We start from the raw sequence: 20,989 nt of genomic DNA, 5'->3' as shown, positions 1-20,989 counted from the left end.
TAAATCACATAAATAACTCTAATATAAATGCATTAATATGTAATTGTTAATTTCCAAGAATTACCATTGCTTCATTGCAGTTACCTTAGGAAGAAGATGATTGATTATAAAGGTACTTGATGGACGTGATGATAGAGACAATCTTTTGTTGAAATTGAGATAAATATTAGTGCTAGTATATACGATATGGGAAAATATCTAAGCTGTTTTATTATTATAAATACCGTTATATGATCCAACAGATATTTTTGTTCCAAGTATTATTGGCTTATCTTCAATAATATCTGATATTTTCTGACATTCGTCTTGGACAAATCGACTCCACATAGTCAAACATATGGGATTCAAGCTACAAAATTGAAATAATTAAAAGAATTAATAAAATATTCCTAAATTAATATTGGAATTCAATTTTAAAAGAAATGAGAAGTTATAAGAATTTTTTACCTTTCATCAATAATATATATCTCCTGGATCGTTGTTGGTCCAGATGCTGTCGTTACCTCTTTAGTTGGCTTAATTTTAATTGCGACAGCTAAAATATCTAAATATTTAAATATGAAGTGTTAATTTATTGATAATTAATTTATAATAAAATTTAAATTAAATTACCTATTTCTCCAATCGACCCTCTATAAGCCCCCAAGTCCTTGAATGGGACGATCTCATATTTCGGTGCATCTATTTGCTCTTCATTATGTGGAACATCTTCTATTATTGTTTTTGAGTTCAGGATCCATTGATATTGATATTCTCCAATTTTGTACTTTGGATCTACTGGTTTGACATATGCATCGATGATATAATAGGATTGCAAAATTTTTAAAGTGTTCTCCCAGGAGTCAATATCAGTTCCAAACATTGTTGCCTGCACTCGATTTCCCTGAACCAATAATAAAAATAATTGTGATTAGTAGTGTATTATATAAAATTATGAGGATTATTTTACTATACTAATTATTTTAAATAATTTATGTATTGTTTTAAACAAAATATGTCGTAAAAAGATAAATAAATAAATTTAATATAATTTATATTTTTTTATATAATAATATAGAATATAAGAACCTCTAATTTCAAAGGATATTGAAAATTGGAAACATAATATATGCTAACAAATATCATACCTCTTTATCAATTAATATCAAATTTTGGTATTTCACTGTTGTGCGTTGGCTTATTCGCTTAGGTGACTTTTTCGCAACGATCATCTTAATCTTCCAGTTTTTTTGTTTTCGGAGTAATATCCTTTATTGATGTATACACCGTCCACATTTTTTCCCTTTTCATATACAAAAATATCAGATGTATAAGTATAACAGATCTTAATTTAAATTCGTAAATTACTAAAATAAATGACGAAGACATTTAAATAAATGACTGAATATTAGACATATAGAGAAAAATATTATAATACACAATAAATCGAAACTATACAATTAAATCTAGTTACCTCTATAACATTAATTCAAACATGATAATGTAAGTAATTCTATAAACACAATATTTTTTGTACAGTTCTTTTCACGTTGTTCAGTAGATATTGGTCGTATTAGAATCCTCACTGCAGATGATGTCTTTGGCCTTGATAAAGCCACATATAATTGACCATGTGAAAAAACTGGCTGAGGTAAATAAATCCCAACACAAACCAATGTCTGCCCTTGTGACTTATTTATAGTCATTGCGAAACATAATCTTATAGGAAACTGAGTTCGTTTAAATGGAAAACTACTATTTTCATCAACATTTGATAAGAATGGTATCCTTGGAATGAACACTCTTTTTCCGATATGGTGTCCAACTGCAATTTCTACATCTATGACATTTCGATCAAAAGCCCGACAAATCAAACGGGTTCCATTGCATAGCCCTTCTGAAGGATTAATATTTCTAAGCAGCATGATGAGACAGTTTTTCTTGAGTAATAATTCATGAGGCGGAAGTCCGTTTGGGGTTAGAGTATTCAAGAAATCTTCCATAACTAATTGTTCAGATGCATCTATTGTCTCATCAAAGCTGTAATATCGCTGAATTTCACCTGGGAGCCTATGAATCAACAATGCGTTTATTTCGTCAACCTAATTGTTCTTCGGTGTTAATATTGCCCAATTCATCATAGTTGAAATATTTATTGAATATTCATGAATATTGTGGAAAACATCTTCTATCAAATGATCTAAAGAACTGCTGTCATCATAATAGGGAATAAGCATCCTATTCGGAATCTTTATGGTTTCATCAACTGTGTTTGGCGGCATTCCGTTTCCAACTTCTAACACATAATCTGAAAAAACTGGATCAAGTCTTGCTCGCATATTTTCAGTTAATCGGAACTTGGTCAATGTAGGCCACAAATAGGAATTAACCAAACTGGAATTAACCTGTTCTTGTCTTGTTCCTTTACGAACCACGGGTAAAACCTGTCGAAAATCTTCACCAAAAACAACAACCTTCGCACCGAATGTTACATCTGAACCATTGATGTCTCGTAGCATTTTATCCAATGCTTCTATGTGTTGTTTTCTCGTCATTGGAGTCTCATCCCAAATTATTAATTTTGCTGCACGTAGTAGGTTTGCCAATGCACTTTGTTTGCTGACACAGCACGTGTTTCTTTCGTCAGTATCAAGTGGAAGCTTAAAACGTGAGTGTGCTGTTCGCCCTCCTGGAAGAATAGATGCAGCAAAGCCTGATGAAGCAGTTGCAAGTGCTACTAATTTTCTTGATCGTACTGTTGCGAGAAGTGCTCTGTACAGGAATGTTTTCCCTGTCCCACCTGGGCCATCTACAAAGAATGCAGCATTTTGGTTTGCAAATACTTTTTCCAGTACTGCGTTATAGACATGTTGTTGTTCACTATTAAGAGATTGTGATGCCGCAATATCTTCTTCTAGAATTTCAACAGCCAATTTATCATCGATTTCTTTTGATTGAAATTCTTCTTCATCGAAGCAAATGTCGTCATCAAGAAGATGGTAGGAATTAATGTCTTTCCCCATTGATTCAATTGTAAAAGAGATTGACCTCAATACTTGGGTTCTTACATTTGATATAGAATCTTCTGTTGATTTGAAATCAACTGACATATCTTGCTCAAAACGTTCCCAAAGCTCCCTCGGATTGGTTGGATTACAATAAACCAATATTGTTGCAAATAACCGTCTCAAACTGGATGGCACTTGATATAAAGATGCTTCTTGTAAACAATCTTCTAAGCTACTGTCTCTCTGTAGCAACCCATGCATTGTTGCTGCCTCGCGAAAAGTTGGGGCCACAACACCATCAACTGTCCTGAGATCATCAAACGACAAAGGTCCTCTTACATGGTTTAGCAATATCCGCAGATAATACCTTTCACCTTCAAATGGATTTGCTGTAACAATACGACCTATAACAGTTTTCTTTTTCCGAGGAGTCCAATCTTTGTTTTGTTGACTCCAAACATAATATTCTGGAAATTCTTTATACAGTAATCTCTTTGCATTCTCGTCTACTCGATTTAATGCAAAAAATTCTGTTAACATCGATTTTCTAGAACGATCTAAGTTGACAACATTGATTAGATCATCATTTGCTCGGAAAGTCACTGGGTGTTGATCCTCCAGATGTAAATGTAAACTATATACTGCTGGGTACATCTCATTAATAATAAAGCCATATATCCTCCACATAGCTTCGGGGGGAGCAATCCATCGGGCTGATTGGAATTGTTGGATTTCATCAACTTGTTGATTGTTTTGTTCAGAAATCAAGTTGAAAGCAACACGATCATGTCCTTTATAAATGTATTTATAAAGATATTTGATTGCTTTTATCGTAAGAACAAATCTCGACATTAATGTGACAGTCAAATGTTGCAAGCAGATATGGATTATATATGGAACAACCCAACGATTATCTAAATTTTGGCCTCTGACTTTGACAGTTATTCCATTGTTTGAACACCTATATATTGGGAATCAATCATTTCCAACGGTTGTAGTAGATGCATAATTTTTTGGATAATTACTTTTGCAACAACCATTTTTCTTCATGCAAACATTTGATGGGTTCAACACTCCACATGGCCCATGCATCATATGCTTTACAACAGCGTTATGCAAGTGCAAGTTTGTATTTTTATCAGGTATCTCTGCTCATACGATCTCGTCAAAAGCTTCAGGCGCATAGACCTTCCAATCCTTCTGTAAGATAATTAAAAAATGTGCATGTGGAAGACCTCTCTTTTGATGCTCAATAACGTAGACATATGCTGAGACTTTACCAAATATTTTCCTCTTGAATAATTGATCCTTTAATTCTTCTAATTTTGCACGAAAGACTCGAGCAACCAAATCAGGTCGATTCTGACTCTCCTCATGCAGATTTAGTTCATTTGTAATTTCTTTCCAATTTGGATTGCACGTCATTGTTAAGAAAATGTCTGGTTTGCCATAACGCTGAACTAAAGCCATTGCTTCCATATATTTTTTTCTCATGTCTCTTGGACCTCCAATAAATGATGAAGGCAGTATAATCCGTTTTCCAACATTAGAAGCGTTTGTTTCTCCAAGCGTAATTGTATCAACAATACCTTGATATAACTCTGATCGAATATGTTGTTGCTTCTTCCTAAAATAATCTAATCTTGACGTCTCGATCTTAACATACATATCTACTACAAATTGTTGCAATAGTCGACCAGAAAGTAGTAAAATTGATCTGACATTTTCTCTGATTTGTAATTTGTAGCAATAATATTCACGACATGAAACAACTGGATCCTTCATTTTTTTGTTTGATGTTACAAAAGTTGAATGTGAATGAAAGGTTACTAAGTTGGACGTACATACTAAATGAAATTTTTGAATATTAATACTACAATCTAACCTCGTTGTTCTCTTGCAAGTAATTCTTCTGCAGTCACTGATTGTTGAGGATTTATTGATCCGTTTGTTTCGTTATATGTAGATCTCCTTCCTCTACTAACCCTTTCAATCCCTTGATACCAACCAACATCGCCAAATGGAAATAACAACGGATATTTTAATGGATCATAACACTCAAAATAGTACTGAACTATATGACTTCCACCAGAATAGTTAAAGACAAAAATGTCACGTCCTCTTAGTTGATCTTCATCATCATTTTCTACCCATATTGCTGCAACTTGTGAAGATGTGGGTGCATTGAATACACGTTGATCTAGTCCAGCATCTGATCTTATATGAATTATTTGATTTTCCAAATTTGGCAAATCACCAAGAGACCGGAAAAAAATAGAATACGGATTGATACGGAGAATATCAATGAGTTGAGTGACAATTGATGGATCCATTCTATTTGAATTAGAAACGCGATTTTCTAATTCATGTTTTGTATCATAGAAATACAACTGGAGATAAGAAGGACGACGATTTGAAGGAAGCAAATCGTTGATATAGTGATAGATCTGTCCTTGAGTTCTGAAAGTATAGATTCCTCTATTTCTCCTACAAAGATCTTTATCAAACTTCACTCCAAAGGATGTAAAAGCGAACTTGTTATTATAAGTTCAAATGTATGTCCTAAAATGTGTAGATTCATCTGTGTTGGAGGTAAACAACCTATAAAGCTGATCAGGAACATCATTTGTGGCTAAAGAAATTGTTCCATTAGCACAGCAAAAGCCAGTCGTTTCATGGTGGAATCTCTTTGCTTTACAATGTATGAACCTTCTTGACAGGTGTTTTGCTATTCTTGTGCCCTACAAACTTGCCTTCTGAAATCTCCAGTTACATTCTTAATTCTCCAATAACTCTCTTCGAAAATTTTAAATCTTCCCCCTAAACCTCCAATCCTTCCCGACCACCCGCCTCTGAATTCTAGCCGTATCTCACCTAGGGTTTAGATCCCTTTTTCCCTCCTAAATCTAGAGTTCTGTTGTTTACTTCCCCCATTTTTCCCTGTTTTCTGATGTAATCTGGTTTTTTTTTTTTTTTAAATATCGTTCTTACTACCATCAGTTATATGGTCTATTGTTGATTTATAGATATTAGTTCAATCTATGGTTTCGAATATTGATCCTGAAAGTTGTAATTTTGGCTTCGACGAGTTTTGGGGGAGGACTTCATTAACTGGAGTTATGAGTTTTGTCCCCAAAATCGTTGTTTTTGTAGAAAACTTGGCTTTGAAGGCTTTAGGGATAGGGTCATCGAAAACACTTTTGCCCAGTTCGGTCCTAGAAATAGAGAATAAAGTGCTTTTTCGCCAAAGTGGTGCTTAGATCTAAAGCTCATCCAGTGGTAATGGAAAATTTCTTGTATATCCAGTGTAATGTCCATCTATGAAGCCAAATTTGGATTTCCCGAGGGTAATATTCAAGGATTAATGGTGTTTCAGTCTTCTCCATTAAAGACTTGGTTAACCAATCCTCTTTATACTTGTTGTACATGCAATATGCAAGCTTTATTGGTTGAGCAGAGCTATGTGCCGTTGATGAACCGACGAGAAATTCAGTATCATTAGCAGTCACACCGGGAAAAGTTTTCAATGTCACGTTCGGAACCAAACAATGAGAATTTCAAAGATGCAGGTAGGATTTAGAATCATGATAATGTTCGTTACATTTATTTTGAATTGGTTTATCATTGCCAATGCCTATTGGTTCTTAAAGTCCTATGCAAGTTTTGTCCCTTATTTAGTATTTGGGTTGACGTGTTATTATTATTATCTTTATTACCATTTTAATTTTGGTTTGGATTTCTTAATTCTATTTTCCTTTTCTAAATGGAAAAGGTCAACGTACTGTTGGTGGAGGAGGGTGTGGTTTGAGCCTGCATTTGTTGTTATAAATGGGTGAATGCTCGTTGTGATGTAATGAGGAAAGGTTAGATTGCTGGGATGGTTTGTTGTATTCAGAAATGGGAATAGATGCAAGATGTTTGATAAAATGCTCAAATGAGTTGATTTGGTTAGATTGCTGCGTAAAAAACCACTTGACACCTGACCGGCTCTAAGTGCTCCTCTTGATGAAAAGAAGGGTGGGGATTTGTTTAATATTTATCGATGCTTACCAGCTGGAAACTAACTTTATTAACATCTTGCCAGCTAAGGAAACTGACACTTGCATTCTTCTATTAGTGTATTTGATATTTGAAAATCAAAAAGATTTCTTGTGTTTTTCGTTCGTCTGACTGTGGGTTGTGTGTTTTGTCTTTTATATCCTTCTGTTTTCAATTTTGTGTCCGTTTATGTGCAGATATTTTAGTCTTTACATCATGTGATTTGACCGTTGTATCAGTGATATTTTTCCCAAATAATTTTAGACCACACAATCTCTGATTCTCGCCTTCCTCTCCCTCTCAACTCAGACCCCTTCTTTTCTCTCTCCCTCTACCTTGTGACCCTAGATTTCTCCAGAAGCTGTGAGACCCAGCCCTAACGCCTCTCTCTCCCTCTGTTTCCATCATCTTGAACTTAACCTCTGCAATTTCCAACTAGATCTACTGCTTCTCATCTCGATCTCCTCCACTTCGCTTTAGAAATAGTAGTTTCGGTATATATATATATATATCTCTCTCTCTCCATGGCTAGAGAAGCCTAGCTCTGACTTAGTTTCTTTTTTCCCTTTTTTATGTGTTAATTTGTTCGAGTCAATCTTTGTTTGGTGCAAAGTTACATGCAGTTTCCCACTAAGAGCAGTTTAATAAATGGGTTTAGATTTTTTTCCCCTTGCATGTCATGGTTTTCTGCATCCTTGGTTTTATCTGTACACAAATATTTCTCTCTAAAACCCTCATTTTCTTAGTTTCTTATAATTTTATTTTTCAAGTTGTATACGAGAGGGACACGAAGAAAACACTCAGTCGATCTCGATTGCAGTAGATCTTCGTCACTGGTTGCTATGTAAGTATTACGAATATTATTGCTCCATCATTGATTGCTCTATAAATTTTACAATGCCCTAACCTCGATATTTCTTTCATATATTTTTTTTTTTTTGCATAGAGGGGCTAATGTTGCAAATCTGGTTGTGAATATATATGGTGTTGAATCTATTTTTTACTGCACTTATCTCATGATTTCTTGTTTCTTTTTATCTCTTGTTTTTTATGGATTATGTTTTTAAGAATTTCTTGCTTTTTCTTGCGTAGAACATTAATTTGAAGTTGAAATAATAATATTTTTCATCAGAAAATGAAAGCTTCCTAATGATAAATTAATTATCAAGTGGTACCACCTACATACTAATCATCTCCAGATCCAGTACGACTTAATATTTCTCAAACTATCTAGACTTAATTTGTTATAAATACATGCTTCCCTAGTTGTTGTTTTGTACTCTGTTTTTTGTTATAGGTTTTTTGACATAAATATGTTAAGATGTTTCATATCATAATTTTTGTATGAAATGAAGCATCTATACAACTTTTTATGCTCAAGTCAGATTGCAGTTTGTGTTTATTAAAAATTTATGGGTCTTATTTTTTTGGTTTGCATGTCATTATTTTTATTTCTTTTTTCATTGGTAGGCAAAGTTTTCTTACTGAAACTATTCAGTTGATATTTATTTTGATGTAGCTAAGTTCTTGATCAGTCCTAGACCTTGAGTATACTAAACCAAACCAACCTATTTGCAAGACTTAAAAAAAGAGACTATCTAAAAAACTTTTGACGGTTTTTTCTCCAGTTGAATGCATTTGTATTTGCATTGTTTGAATCTATGCCTAATTATAATATACCAATTAGAATGTAAAAGCAAAAAAATAGGTGGATTTGGTAAATAATATTGTTGATAATAGTACTGTGTTTGTTTTATATTGATTTCAATTCTAATTACCCATGAGTTGCTTTATGCCTCAATTCTGAAAAACAACATCAATGCTGTTGTTTTGTACTCTGTTTTTTGTTATAGGTTTTTCTAATAAGTTTTATGAATTTCTACATAAATATGTTTAGATGTTTCATATCATAATTTTTGTATGAACTGAAGGATCTATACAACTTTTTACTGCCCATTGGAATTGATGTTTTAGTGGTCTGCCCATTGGAATTGATGTTGGAATTGATGTTTTAGTGGTTAGTTTCATTACATCATAAAACTTAGAGATTATTAAAAGGCAGTAATCTAGTAGCATAAAACTTAGAGATTGATGTAATGCATAGATAGATTATATATAATATAAAAACAGAAAAGGCAGTAAAACTGACCTTTTTAATGTACCTTCAAACCTTTGCACCACTGCACTGCTTCACCACACCTGATTTGATAGAGAGAGAGCATGGATAAGTTTTCTGAATTCAGTTTTGTGATAGGTTTTTTAATAAGTTTTATGAATTCCATGATTTCATGGTATCAGTTAGTTCATTTCTTAGAAATATGAAAAAATATATGTAATGCATGGATAAACTTATACTATAAACACACAAAAGAAAGTTACTCACTTTTCAATCTTCTTTCAAACCAAGGAAACCGTAGCACCAATGCACTGAAAGTAATAGAAGGTATCAGTTACTTTTCAAATGTTAGCACCATTGCACTGAAAGTAATAGAAGGGTTTTCTTAAACCCCTTTCAATGGCTGTTGGGTTCCTACGTAATGTCTCTTGGTATTCAAACTTTGAATTTGACTGCTGCACTGCTTGGCCATTCGGCTACCTCATCAAGTGATTGAAAATTACTAATTTCTCCCTGCCTACACACATGGACATAAAAGATAACTTATTACAAATTATAAGTTATACTGTATATTATAAAAACTTATTATAAATTTCTATTACATTTGATTAAAATCTGCCTCCAAAGATTTTTAACTTATATTTTCTCTCTGGTTGCAGCTTCCATTCCAATGCAATAGCTGGCACACATACAGAAGGGGAAAAATAAGAAGAAATGGGACTGTAGTCTTTCAAAATTGTAACTTATTATAATGTTTTGTCATTATAATTTATAGGAAAAGACAATAGTATCCCTGCCTAATTAATTTGGCACTATTTTTCTTCAAAAATTTGAGTTATTATATTAATGGAATTCAAACAGACAACATATTTGGCCACTAACAAGATATAATTATAATTTGCACTGTTTTCCTTCAAGATTCTAAATTATTATATAATGTATTTGAAATGGACACAACATAAATGGCCATAAAAATGGTGGCTTAACTGCTATTTAACGGGAACAACAAAACTAACGGGAAAACACGATTTTCCGTCTAAAACAACAAATTCCGTTTTATACACACTTTTTATATATAGAAGATATATATGTATATCTGATCTTCCTACTTAACATGGGCCATGCACGAAGAGAGATTTTTAGTCATTGATAAAAGATTTTATCATTTTAATTTCTAGTCGGATCATTGGCTCATGACTAATTACATCTACATTTTTGAACTCTTAAATTTTCGATAAATATTTTAGAAATCTTAAAAACCATACTAGCTCTAGTGGGAGACTAATTATATGCAGATGAAAAAAGAGAAGAAAAGAAAGAGTACGAGTGGTCATTCCATGATTGAGCTATTAATTTACTTAAATTACTGTTGCAAGAGTCTTAATTTTACTTTGTCAGTCATAAATTATATTCTAATGTAAATATTGTGACGCCCCGACTTCCATGTACGGAAATGCAGGAATCGTGAAATCGGGATGATAACAACACGGGTTCTCAATGATAAGTGCCAAGTGTGTACATGCAGAAATTGTACAACAAAAATGCAGCGGATAAATTAAATAAATCAACTAAGTACCAGAATTTTAAATACAAGTTTATCAAAATAAAAATAGTATAGAAAAGAGTTATACAGTTATCCCAAAAATTATAATACAAAGGGCAAAATACATAAACGAGCGGGAAAATAAATCTCAACACACAGAGCAACCCCAGGTCACTCCTATGGTGGAGCCAAAGTCTCAGGCTCAACGTCCTTATCTGCATCGAATACCGTAAGACTGTAAATCTCAATAAGTAATCACCCAAACAAACTAAGAGATTAAAACACATTAATGCATCTAACAATCATGCGTGCACATGAGGAAACATATATGTAATCCAAAATCCTCATTTTTTTCCAAAAATAATTATTTTCCAACGTACGTCAAAATCTCTTTTAACCCAAAACAAGCCATGAATAATATCTGTCATTTTTCTAGAAATGGCCTAAACATAAACCAACCATTTTTCCAGAAAATGGTGCTAGTATCTATTAAATCACAAACCGTCATTTTCTCAGAAAATAATCTAACATAATCATTTATTGAAGACTATAGGTGAAAATTACAGGCGAGACTCTACCACCATACCTATGTTGTAATACCTCGTATTTACTTTTATTTTTAATAAAAGATTATATTATAATTAATGGCTCTCTTGTATTAAATTTAATGTGTTAATCGTTGGATTTATTTTATATTTTTAAAATGTGAAATTTATTTTATATGCTTACTTGCTATTAATTATTGTTTTGCATTTAAATTACTCTCTAACTTAAATTATTTCATTGTTAGGCTTTAAATATTTTATTTTATTAATATAGAGTTGTAGTGGTTTTTAATTGCCTTATTATTTATTTTTATTGTGTCTTTTTATTCCTTAGATCGGATAGATCCTTATATCTCGGTTTGGGCTTATTGCTGTTGGATTTCCTTCATTTTTGGGCCCAAGCCCACTCGGATTCCAGCCCAACCCGTTGCCCATGAACCCAGCCCTCTCTTCCCCTCTAAACGGCGTCCTTTTGGGCGGCTTAGAGCTTCATCTTTTTTCTTTCCCTTCCGCCGACTACCCTTTTCCTCCTTGCTTTTCGTTCTCCTCTCTGCTTCATCTCCATTCTCCTTCTTCAATCTGTCGAATTTTGCTTCTTTTCTTCTTCTCCACTGTGATGGGGAAGGAGGGGCTGCAGTGGCTGGTGATAGTTGGCCGCGCTGTAAACCCTAAGAGAGAGAGAGAGAGAGAGAGAGAGAGAGAGAGATCTAGTTTCGATTATAGGGTGAGATCTAAGAGGGGGAGAGGCTGAGTGGTAGCGGAGCCCGCCGCGGGGGGGGGGGGGGGGGGGGTGGTCAGACAACCTGTTGACCTGAGGGCGGCGAGCCACGACGGTATGCGGCGGGACCCTAGGTGAAAATTTTCTAAATTGCACTGGAAGGAAACAGAGAGAGGGAATGTGAGATCTGGGGAGGTAGAGAACGAGATTGAGATGGAGAGGAGGGCTTGGGATGGGTTTCAAACGGGTAGAGGCTCGACCTATTTATAGGTCGTGGAACTCCTCCACAACAGCACAACCCACGGCTTTCTTGGTGGAGTTGGACGGTGGGCAGGACGGAAAAGATGGGCAAGCTTCACAATGCATGGTGCGCGACGGCTGGTTTGCGTCAGCTGAAAAGCTCACGGGGAGGCAGAGAGAGAAAGGCACGGATTGGGGGAGAAGGGGGCGGTGGCCAGACAGGGACAGTGGACTGTGCATTTCAGACGTGTGGTGCCTGCGCGGTGGCAGCATGGGCTGCGAAAAGGTCATGGTTGGGGTGGTACGGTGCTCGGGGAGAGAAGGGAGGGGAAAGAAAAAGAGGAGAGACAAAAGTAGGGTTTTCTCACCCTCCAAACCAAAATGGCGCCGTTCAAAAGATGAGAGGCTGGGCTCCTCACCTTGAGCTGGGCTTTCGCACGGGCTGAGACCACTGCCTTCACACAAACTCACACTAAATTTGAAAGAAAACCCACTTCCAAATCAATCTTGGGCTTCACAATATTTTAGAAAAACACAAAAAAAATTTCAGACTTGGGCTCCACGGAGATTTAACTCCATTAATTTTATTTTGCAAAGCTAGGTTTGAGTACTCATTTTTTTCCAGCCATAATCAAGCATTAACTGGAAATTAACAATCAAACTAAAAACCCCTAGTTTTTTTTGTTTTTCGTTCCTAAAGCTAACTCATGTTAGACTTTTGTGAATAGTGGTAAATAATTTGTAAATTGTGGTGAGATAGTTTGAGTTGAGTATTTTTTGAGTTTTGAGAAATGAGAGAGGAAAAGTTGAATAAAAAATATTATAAAATTAAAATATTGTTAAAATATGATTTTTTTAATATTATTTTTGTTTGGAGATTTGAAAATGATGATTTTTTTTTTCAAAGTTTGAAACAGTTGTATTGATTAGTTTAAATGTATTTGTATTTGAGTAATATTTGGGAAAGTTTAAAAGTATTTGTATTTGAGTAATATTTAGGAAAGAGATGGGATGTAATGAGATGAAATGAGATGACAATTTTGGAAATAAAACTTTTTTCCAAACAAGCCCTTAATTATGACTCTAAGCGTGTGCCACAAGAGGTGCCATTGGGTACCTATATATTAATTCAAGTAATACTAAAATGTGCAAGTGCCACATAGTACTCCTTTTGAAAAAGTGAGTAATTATATGACTCATATAAAAAATTAATATTTTCAATTGTGAACTTCATTTTTTTTCAAAATGAATGCATTATGCCATTTGCACAACTCATAACTGTATTTAACATTATTAACGTTATACGTTGCATTAATGTCACGACATCTCCAAATATCATTGCCTTTAACGTAATAATTTTGAATACTCATATTCATTTTTTCGTTTGAATAATTTATTTTTAAAAGACACCCTTCCTTAATCAAATTGTTAGTCCAACAACGACATGATGAGCTATATCTCTTCATCCTATTTAGAATGGGATAGGAAGAGAGATTCTATTTGAAAGTTGAGATGAGATAGGATGTCCCATTTGATTACACAGATAATATGAAATAAAATGTGAAAGTTAAATACAATATTATTATATTATATTTTTTTAAAAATTATTTTTATTTTAAAATTTGAAAAATTTGAATTATTTATTATATTTTATATAAAAATTAGAAAAAATTATAATGATGAGATGAGATAAGAAATCAAAAGAGAACAATTGATAGAGATTTTATCATTTTTTCCAATTGGATCAGTGATTACATGTATCTCTCGGCCTACTTGAACTCTTTAAAATCCATAAAAGTAGTGCTAGTGTGAGACTTCATAGAAAAGAAAAGAAAGACTTCTTTTTAGGTCCTTCCATGATTGAGATAACTCTTAAATTATTGTTGTGTGTGGGAATCTTTAATTTGCTTTGTCAGGCATAAATTAACATGATGGCTTAATTCTTTTTTTTTTTTTTTGACTACTTTAACTTTGGATAAGATATCTTTTGTCTGATCAATTGCTTGAATGTTTTTTGTTTTGCTACATTTGCAGACCTGTGGGAATGAAGGCGAGGCAGCTGAGGATCTAAGTGGCTGGCTAATAGTCTAATATTTTAAATAGGTGCTCAAGAGAGGGATCGTGTGATCAGGATCATATAATATATAAAGTGGACGCTCGATCTCATGCATGAAGTTTCCCAACTTAGTACAAATTAATTGTTTAAATTAATTGGTTCCATCTTTTTTGGTATTTGTTCATGCATGGATAGCTACTTTGTAGTAATCCACAATGATGGGATTGGAAAATCTTTTGCTTATCCCAAGTTAAAATCATTGCTTTCGTCATTCCTACTTTTCTTTTAAGAAAGAGATCACGTTCGTGGCATTAGCTTTCTCTTTTTCAGCTTATTTTGTTAGCTTTTCATGCAAACGTGTGGGGTCAAAATAATTTACCTTTTCTGTGTTTCTATTTTCTGCTTTTTCTTTTTTCCTCTTTCCAGATGGTTTCGCTCAAATTTCTTCTTCTTTCTATCTTTCTGATCATCTTTCCAAATCCTTCCAACTTTTCTAAATTACCGCTTTTTTGCTCTCCCGTCACCTCCAACATGAATGGTTTAGCAGCTGGTGCTTCTAGTGATTTTACACTTCAATTTGTACTCTAAGTTATTAAAGTGATACATTGTATCAAACTCATTATAAGAAAAATGACTTTTTGTATCGTTTAAATTAGATACGGAAAACATAAAATGGTTGTAAAAAAAATTTTGATAACCATTTTATATTTTTTACATCCAATTTAAACGACGTAAAAAGTCATTTTTCTTGTAGTGACTATAAAAAACTTGCAATGTAAATATTTTGTGAGGATCATCTGGTTGTCAATATTGTACATGATGGATGTACAATGACTCACTTTTTTTTTCCCCATCAATCTTAACAGTTGAAACTGAATGAGCACAATTTGTTAGATTTTCTTCATAAATGACATGTAAATTAATTAATATTCAGATGAATAGGGTTTTCCTCCACCAAAAGTAGATTAGAAGTAAACCAAATTTTCTTTTAAAGAAAAAAAAAAGAAGTAATTTTTTATTTCATTACCTTGACTAATTATTTAAATTGGTTCCACGTCCTTTGGCTTTTGTAGCATGCAGATCCCTTATTTTCTAGTCAATGACAATATTGGGATTGGGGATTCATCTTTTGGGTCTAGAACCTAAAATATTATGTATACATGGATTATATTAAACATTTTGGGTTCTATTAATTGATTAGGTTGATGTGACTTGGGAAAATGTAGGCTTCCCTCTTGTACTCCCTACTCAAACATTGATGTATCTCCGTGCATGGGTTGATGTATTTTAATATTAAAATGTTATTTTTCAAAGTGTTATATATATACATAGGTGCAACCAGAGAATTTGGATCCAAGTACTTGGCATTAGTTATGTTATATATATGTGTGTGTGTGTGTGATTGCAGATTTAATAATAGCCTATATATATAGCATCTTGATATTGTGAGAAAAGACCATTTTAGAAGAGTTAGAAATGGTAAAAACAATTAACATTTTCCTGTAGTATTTCCCACAAAGAAACAGGTGACAAAAATTGTATTCCGACTAAGCCATATACTGAATAACTATATTCTAAGTAAGCTACCGAAAGGAAGGGTGGCAAAATATTAATTTCAATAAAATGTTCAAAGTGGGCAAAAAGTTTTTCTATCAAACAAATATCATGAACAATACACTTTACTGACAAAATCAAATAGTCCGAAAAATTATATTTATAACTTTTACTCATGATTGGCAATGATGTGGAAAGTATGTATTGCCACGAAACAATGTCATGCAAAATATTTACTTCCCATGTGTTCATTAGGTCTGAAATAGTTTATTTTCGTCCATCATTGATGAGTGGTTTTGGTTAGGAAATATGTATTCCTATGAAATGCGTTCATAAAACATATAAATTCCATCAGCACATTTCGTGTTAAAACTAATATTTCCCACCAACATAAACTGATTTGAGTAATCATTTGCCGTAAAATTCATTGGTTTTCTCCACGATATAGTTGGTGGGAAAAAGGTCATCATTTGCCATGTGTTCATGAATTGGTGGAGAAAAATACTTTGTGTACGTCACCAACTTTAAGTTATTAGTCTCCTACGGATATATTTAGTAGGAAAAAAATGTTTCCCACTACAAGTATAGTTTTTCCGAATACATAGCCTCACGGTAAAAATCAACAAATGTTGTAGTGACAATAGCTGACATACATATAATATATATATATATATACTTATATATTTTTATGTAAATGGGAGAACGAATTTAAAATATCTAGATTTGATACTTTAAATTATTATTATATTATGCTTGTTTTAGATATGAAAATTAATATAATTTATCATTTATGACGAAAATTAAAGTGAATTGATCAAAACACTAAATAATGGGCCACGTACAAATTAAACTTTGTTTTTTTATTCATAATTATCGATCGTTCTATTATTTTTGTATAATGCTGATCATAACTCTATTTTTCTCCCTTTAATTAATTTCTTACATAAACTAATAATGACGAATGACTCAGATGTCAGACAAGGATGATCAGACATCATGTAGGACCAATCACGTGGGGCACGAAAAGTTAATTGGAAAGCAAGATGATCATTAACTTTTCCTACGTAATGGCGCATAATAAATTGTGAAAGATATTGACATTTCTAACTTTTTTCGCTTGCAAGGTATAGACATTAAGTACATCCTCAATCATGTACATCATGTGAAGCTACTAATCGCATTTAATTCTGGAATTAGAAGGATTTCAAAAACCAAAGAAAAATAAAAGTTAATTGAGAAAAATGTGAGTTCTACAATATATATATATATATATATATATATATATATATTGACGGTCAAATTTAAGTGAGATATTTACATTATACATTTATTTACAGTTTGAAATATAATGTATATCAGTATTAATAATTTCAGTTTTTCTATGTATAAATGCTTTTATTTACAGTTTCAAGTATAATGTATATCAGTATTAATAATATCCCTATGCAATCGGATGATGCGGCGTGGAGCCACTTCGGCTCATATATAAAAAAAAGATATTTTAAATAATACTAGAAGTTTTACCCTCTGTGCTCTAAATTATTTAAAATACACAAAACAAATATTTCCCGAAGTGAAAGAATGATGAAAAAAAGAAAACACAAAAAGGGTAAAAGGAAACACATCACGAGGCGTAATAAAACGCAAATAATTATTTACAGTTTCAAAAGTCCAAGTGAGTTAGTAGAACAGCAAACAAAAGTTCAAACGAGTCAGTTACTGATCAGACAGGAGATATCTTGTCCAAAGAAAAAAAGTAGAAAAAAACAAAAAAAAATAAATACAATGTTTATGACCGGCAAACTTAAAAGTTTCGACGTACAACAATAATTTAAATGCTCAATAATGACAATAAAAGAAGTTTTTGTAGAAGTCTTTCTTCCCTTTCCTATGAAGTCTCCCGCTAGCAGTACTAGCTATGGCTTTTTAAACAGTTCAAGTAGGATATTGCATCTTGATCAGACATCATGTAGGACCAATCACGTGGGGCACGAAAAGTAAATCGGAAAGCAAGATGATCATTAACTTTTCTTACCTGATGGGTGAATAATAAATTGTGAAAGATATTGACATTTCTAATTCTTTTCGCTTGCAAGGTATAGACATTAAGTACATGATTATATCCTCAATCACGTACATCATGTGAACCTACTAAATATTGCTTTTCATTCTGGAATTAAAAGGATTTCAAAAACCAAAGAAAAATAAAAAGTTAATTGGGAAATTAATTAGGGTTTATAAATTGGGTTATTAATTAAGATTTATACTTTAGAAATTGATCGCACCCAACGTGCACGGTTTAGCAGTTGCGTGCTAGTGGGAGACTTCTAAAAGAAAAGAAAGACTTCTTTTAGGAGTCATTCCATGATTGAGATAACTTTTAAATTATTGTTCTACACAAGAATCTTTAATTTGCTTTGTCGGTCACAAATTAACATGATGACTTAATTCATTTTTTGACTGCTTTTATCTTATCAATTGCTTGAATTTTTGTTTTTTTGTGGGAATGAATGGGGAATGAAGGGCAACTCAGCTGAGGATCTAATTAGTGGCTGGCTAATACTCTATTTAAATAGGCGCACAAGAGAGAGATCGTGTGATCAGGATCATATATATAATTTAATTTTCCCAACTTAGCACAAATTAATTAATTGTTTAAATTAATTGGTTCCATCATTTTTGGTATTTGCTGCTTTGTAGGAGTCCACAATGATGGCATTGGAGAATCTTTTGCTTATCCAAACTTAAAAGCATTGCTTTAATATCGTCATTCCTACTTTTCTTTAGAAAAAGAGATCATATTTTGTGGACATTAGCTTTGATCTCTTTTTTAGCTTATTTTGTGGGGTCAAAATAATTTACGTTTACTGTGTTTCCATTTTCTGTTTTTTCTTTTTTCCTCTTTCCAAATGGTTTCGCTCAAATTTCTTCTTCTTTCTATCTTTCTTATCTTTCCAAATCCTTCCAATTAACTTTCCCAAACCTCTTTTTTGTTCTAGTGATTTTACATTTGTTTGGATATATTCTTATATATTATACTGATGTCGAAATGACATACATACATACATACATATATATATATATATATGGGAGAACGTCTTTAAAATATCTGGATTTGATACTTTAAATTATTATATATATTATGCTTGTTTTAGATATGAAAATTAATATAATTTATCATTTATGACGAAAATTAAAATGAATTCATCAAAACACTAAAAAATGGGCCACGTACAAATTAAAATCTGTATTAGTATATATATATTTTTTTAAAAAGATTTAAATATATTAAAAAAATGTGAAAGAAAAAATGAAAAAAAAAAAATTAAAAGTGACTAGTGGCCAAATAAAAGAGTGCTACTCAAGTGAAAGAGTTCCTTTTGTTTTACTTATGTTTGAAAGTAAAATATCTGAAAATAACTTCTTACACAAACAAGTCAGTCTACCAAAGGGTTCTAAAAATTATGGGTTTTTTTTCCTTAGCTTGGCTTTGCAAATAAATTCTTTCTTATGTTGGACAAGATCAACTTATTCACCATAATCTTTCTCGTCAATTCAGTTATTTTCCAGACAAAAGTTTAATTTCGAACTTTAATGTTTGAAGAAGATCTAGATTACCTGATCATCTAATAATTTGTTTTTATCATTATATAGATACGCTCTTGTTAGGGCTATCATAATGGCTCGAATAAGTTTCCTTGAGGGCATTGCGACTAGCACTCTCACTAGTGCCTAGTGGGACGTCATTCGATGCTTGACCCACGAAAATGGGCCGATTGATGGTGGGATGGAGGACAATGAATATTGAAAAATGATAATATGATTTTTAAATATGTCTATTAAATATATTTAATTATATATATTTAATTTTTTAATTTTTTAATAATTAAGGAAGTGATTATTAGTGAATTTATAGATATTTTTTTTAATGATTAAAAATATTTTATATTTAAGTAATATTTTATGGGAAGGAAATTGTGAGAAATTTTTAGAATTTCTCATTTTATCTCAATTACCAAACACATCATTAATTATTTATATTATATTCCTAACTAGAATATATAACACTCAATTTGGATAGTTTACAAGTTTTGCAATACTTAAAAATTTGGATAGTTCATCCTACGTACTCAACATCGGCCGGGGTGGGAAGAGAGATTCTTAGTAATTGATAGAGATTTTATCATTTTTTTTCCCAGTTGAATCTGTGATTACATGTATCTAATTTAGGCCTACTTGAACTTTTAAAAACTATAAAAGTGCTAGTGGGAGACTTCTAAAATAAAAGAAAGACTTCTTTTAGAGTCATTCTATAATCGAGATAACTCTTAAATTATTGTTATACATTAGAATCTTTAATTTGCTTTGTCAGTTATAAATTAACATGATGGCGTAATTTTTTTTTTTTTTTTACTACTTTTATCTTTGGATAAGATATCTTTTGTCTGATCAATTGCTTGAATTTTTTTTTTTATTTTTTTTTTGTTTCCCAACATAGTACAAATTAATTTAAACTCGTTTTTGGTATTTGCTGCATGGATAGCTACTTTAATTGTAATAGTCCACAATGATGGGATTGTGGAATCACTACAAGAAAATACGCTTTTTTCAGCGCCATAAATAGTCGGAAAAGAGGCTGAAAATCGCTCGAAATAATTATAATCAGCGATTTTCTAACCGCTGGAGCTTAGTCGCATTTGTATACTCACTTATAAATTACTCTAGCGATAGCCGAAAATCGCTATAAATAATCCACTATTTCCAGCGTTTTTTACCGCTGGGAAAAAAATTATTTTCGCCGCTGTTATGCCTCTGATTTGAGAATTAATCGCTGAGAATAAATTTTCCAGCGTAATATTATAGTCGAGAATAATCAAAAACTCGCTGAAACTAATCGCCAATAATGTTAGCGTATTTGCAGAACGCTGGAAATATTCCAGTATTATTCTCAGCGCTTCGAAATTGCGCTGATAATACTTATAGTTCCAGCGGTACTAAACGCCGATAATAAGGTATATCTTCAGCGTTTAAACACTGCGCTGAGAATATTATTTTTTCCAGCAGTTGCGAACGCTGGAAATAAACTTCCTGCATTGTGTATTGCAGCAGTCTGATTTCAATTTTGCCAGCAGTAAGGTATCGCTGGAAATAAATTTTCTGGTTATTCTTTTATTCCCAGCGAATGGTGTAGC

At 32.6% G+C, this 20,989-nt stretch overlaps 2 protein-coding genes across 2 annotated transcripts; both read right to left on the bottom strand.

Annotated features, from left to right (window-relative positions):
- Positions 1-2,081: 2,081 nt before the first annotated feature.
- LOC122296572 lies at positions 2,082-3,839 on the bottom strand. Its single transcript, XM_043106378.1, has one exon. The coding sequence runs from the start codon at positions 3,837-3,839 to the stop codon at positions 2,082-2,084; it is 1,758 nt and encodes a 585-aa protein (XP_042962312.1).
- A 300-nt stretch (positions 3,840-4,139) lies between these two features.
- LOC122296571 lies at positions 4,140-5,320 on the bottom strand. The gene is made up of 2 exons (XM_043106377.1): positions 4,873-5,320; positions 4,140-4,660 (listed from the first exon to the last, which is right to left on the bottom strand). The coding sequence occupies exons 1-2, from the start codon at positions 5,318-5,320 to the stop codon at positions 4,140-4,142; spliced, it is 969 nt and encodes a 322-aa protein (XP_042962311.1).
- Between the last annotated feature and the right edge of the window lie 15,669 nt (positions 5,321-20,989).

Source organism: Carya illinoinensis, chromosome 15, assembly GCF_018687715.1.
Source record: "Carya illinoinensis cultivar Pawnee chromosome 15, C.illinoinensisPawnee_v1, whole genome shotgun sequence".
In the NCBI taxonomy this organism is placed as follows: domain Eukaryota; kingdom Viridiplantae; phylum Streptophyta; class Magnoliopsida; order Fagales; family Juglandaceae; genus Carya; species Carya illinoinensis.
The sequence above is the reverse complement of the archived record's forward strand: the minus strand, read 5'-3'. Positions and strand labels throughout refer to the sequence as shown.

Coding starts and splice junctions, on each gene's coding strand:
- LOC122296572 (XM_043106378.1), bottom strand. CDS start 3,839: ATGTCGAGATTTGTTCTTACGATAAAAGCAATCAAATATCTTTATAAA.
- LOC122296571 (XM_043106377.1), bottom strand. CDS start 5,320: ATGGATCCATCAATTGTCACTCAACTCATTGATATTCTCCGTATCAAT. Junction 4,661..4,872: donor ACTTGCAAGAGAACAACGAG/GTTAGATTGTAG, acceptor AACAATTTGTAG/TAGATATGTATGTTAAGATC.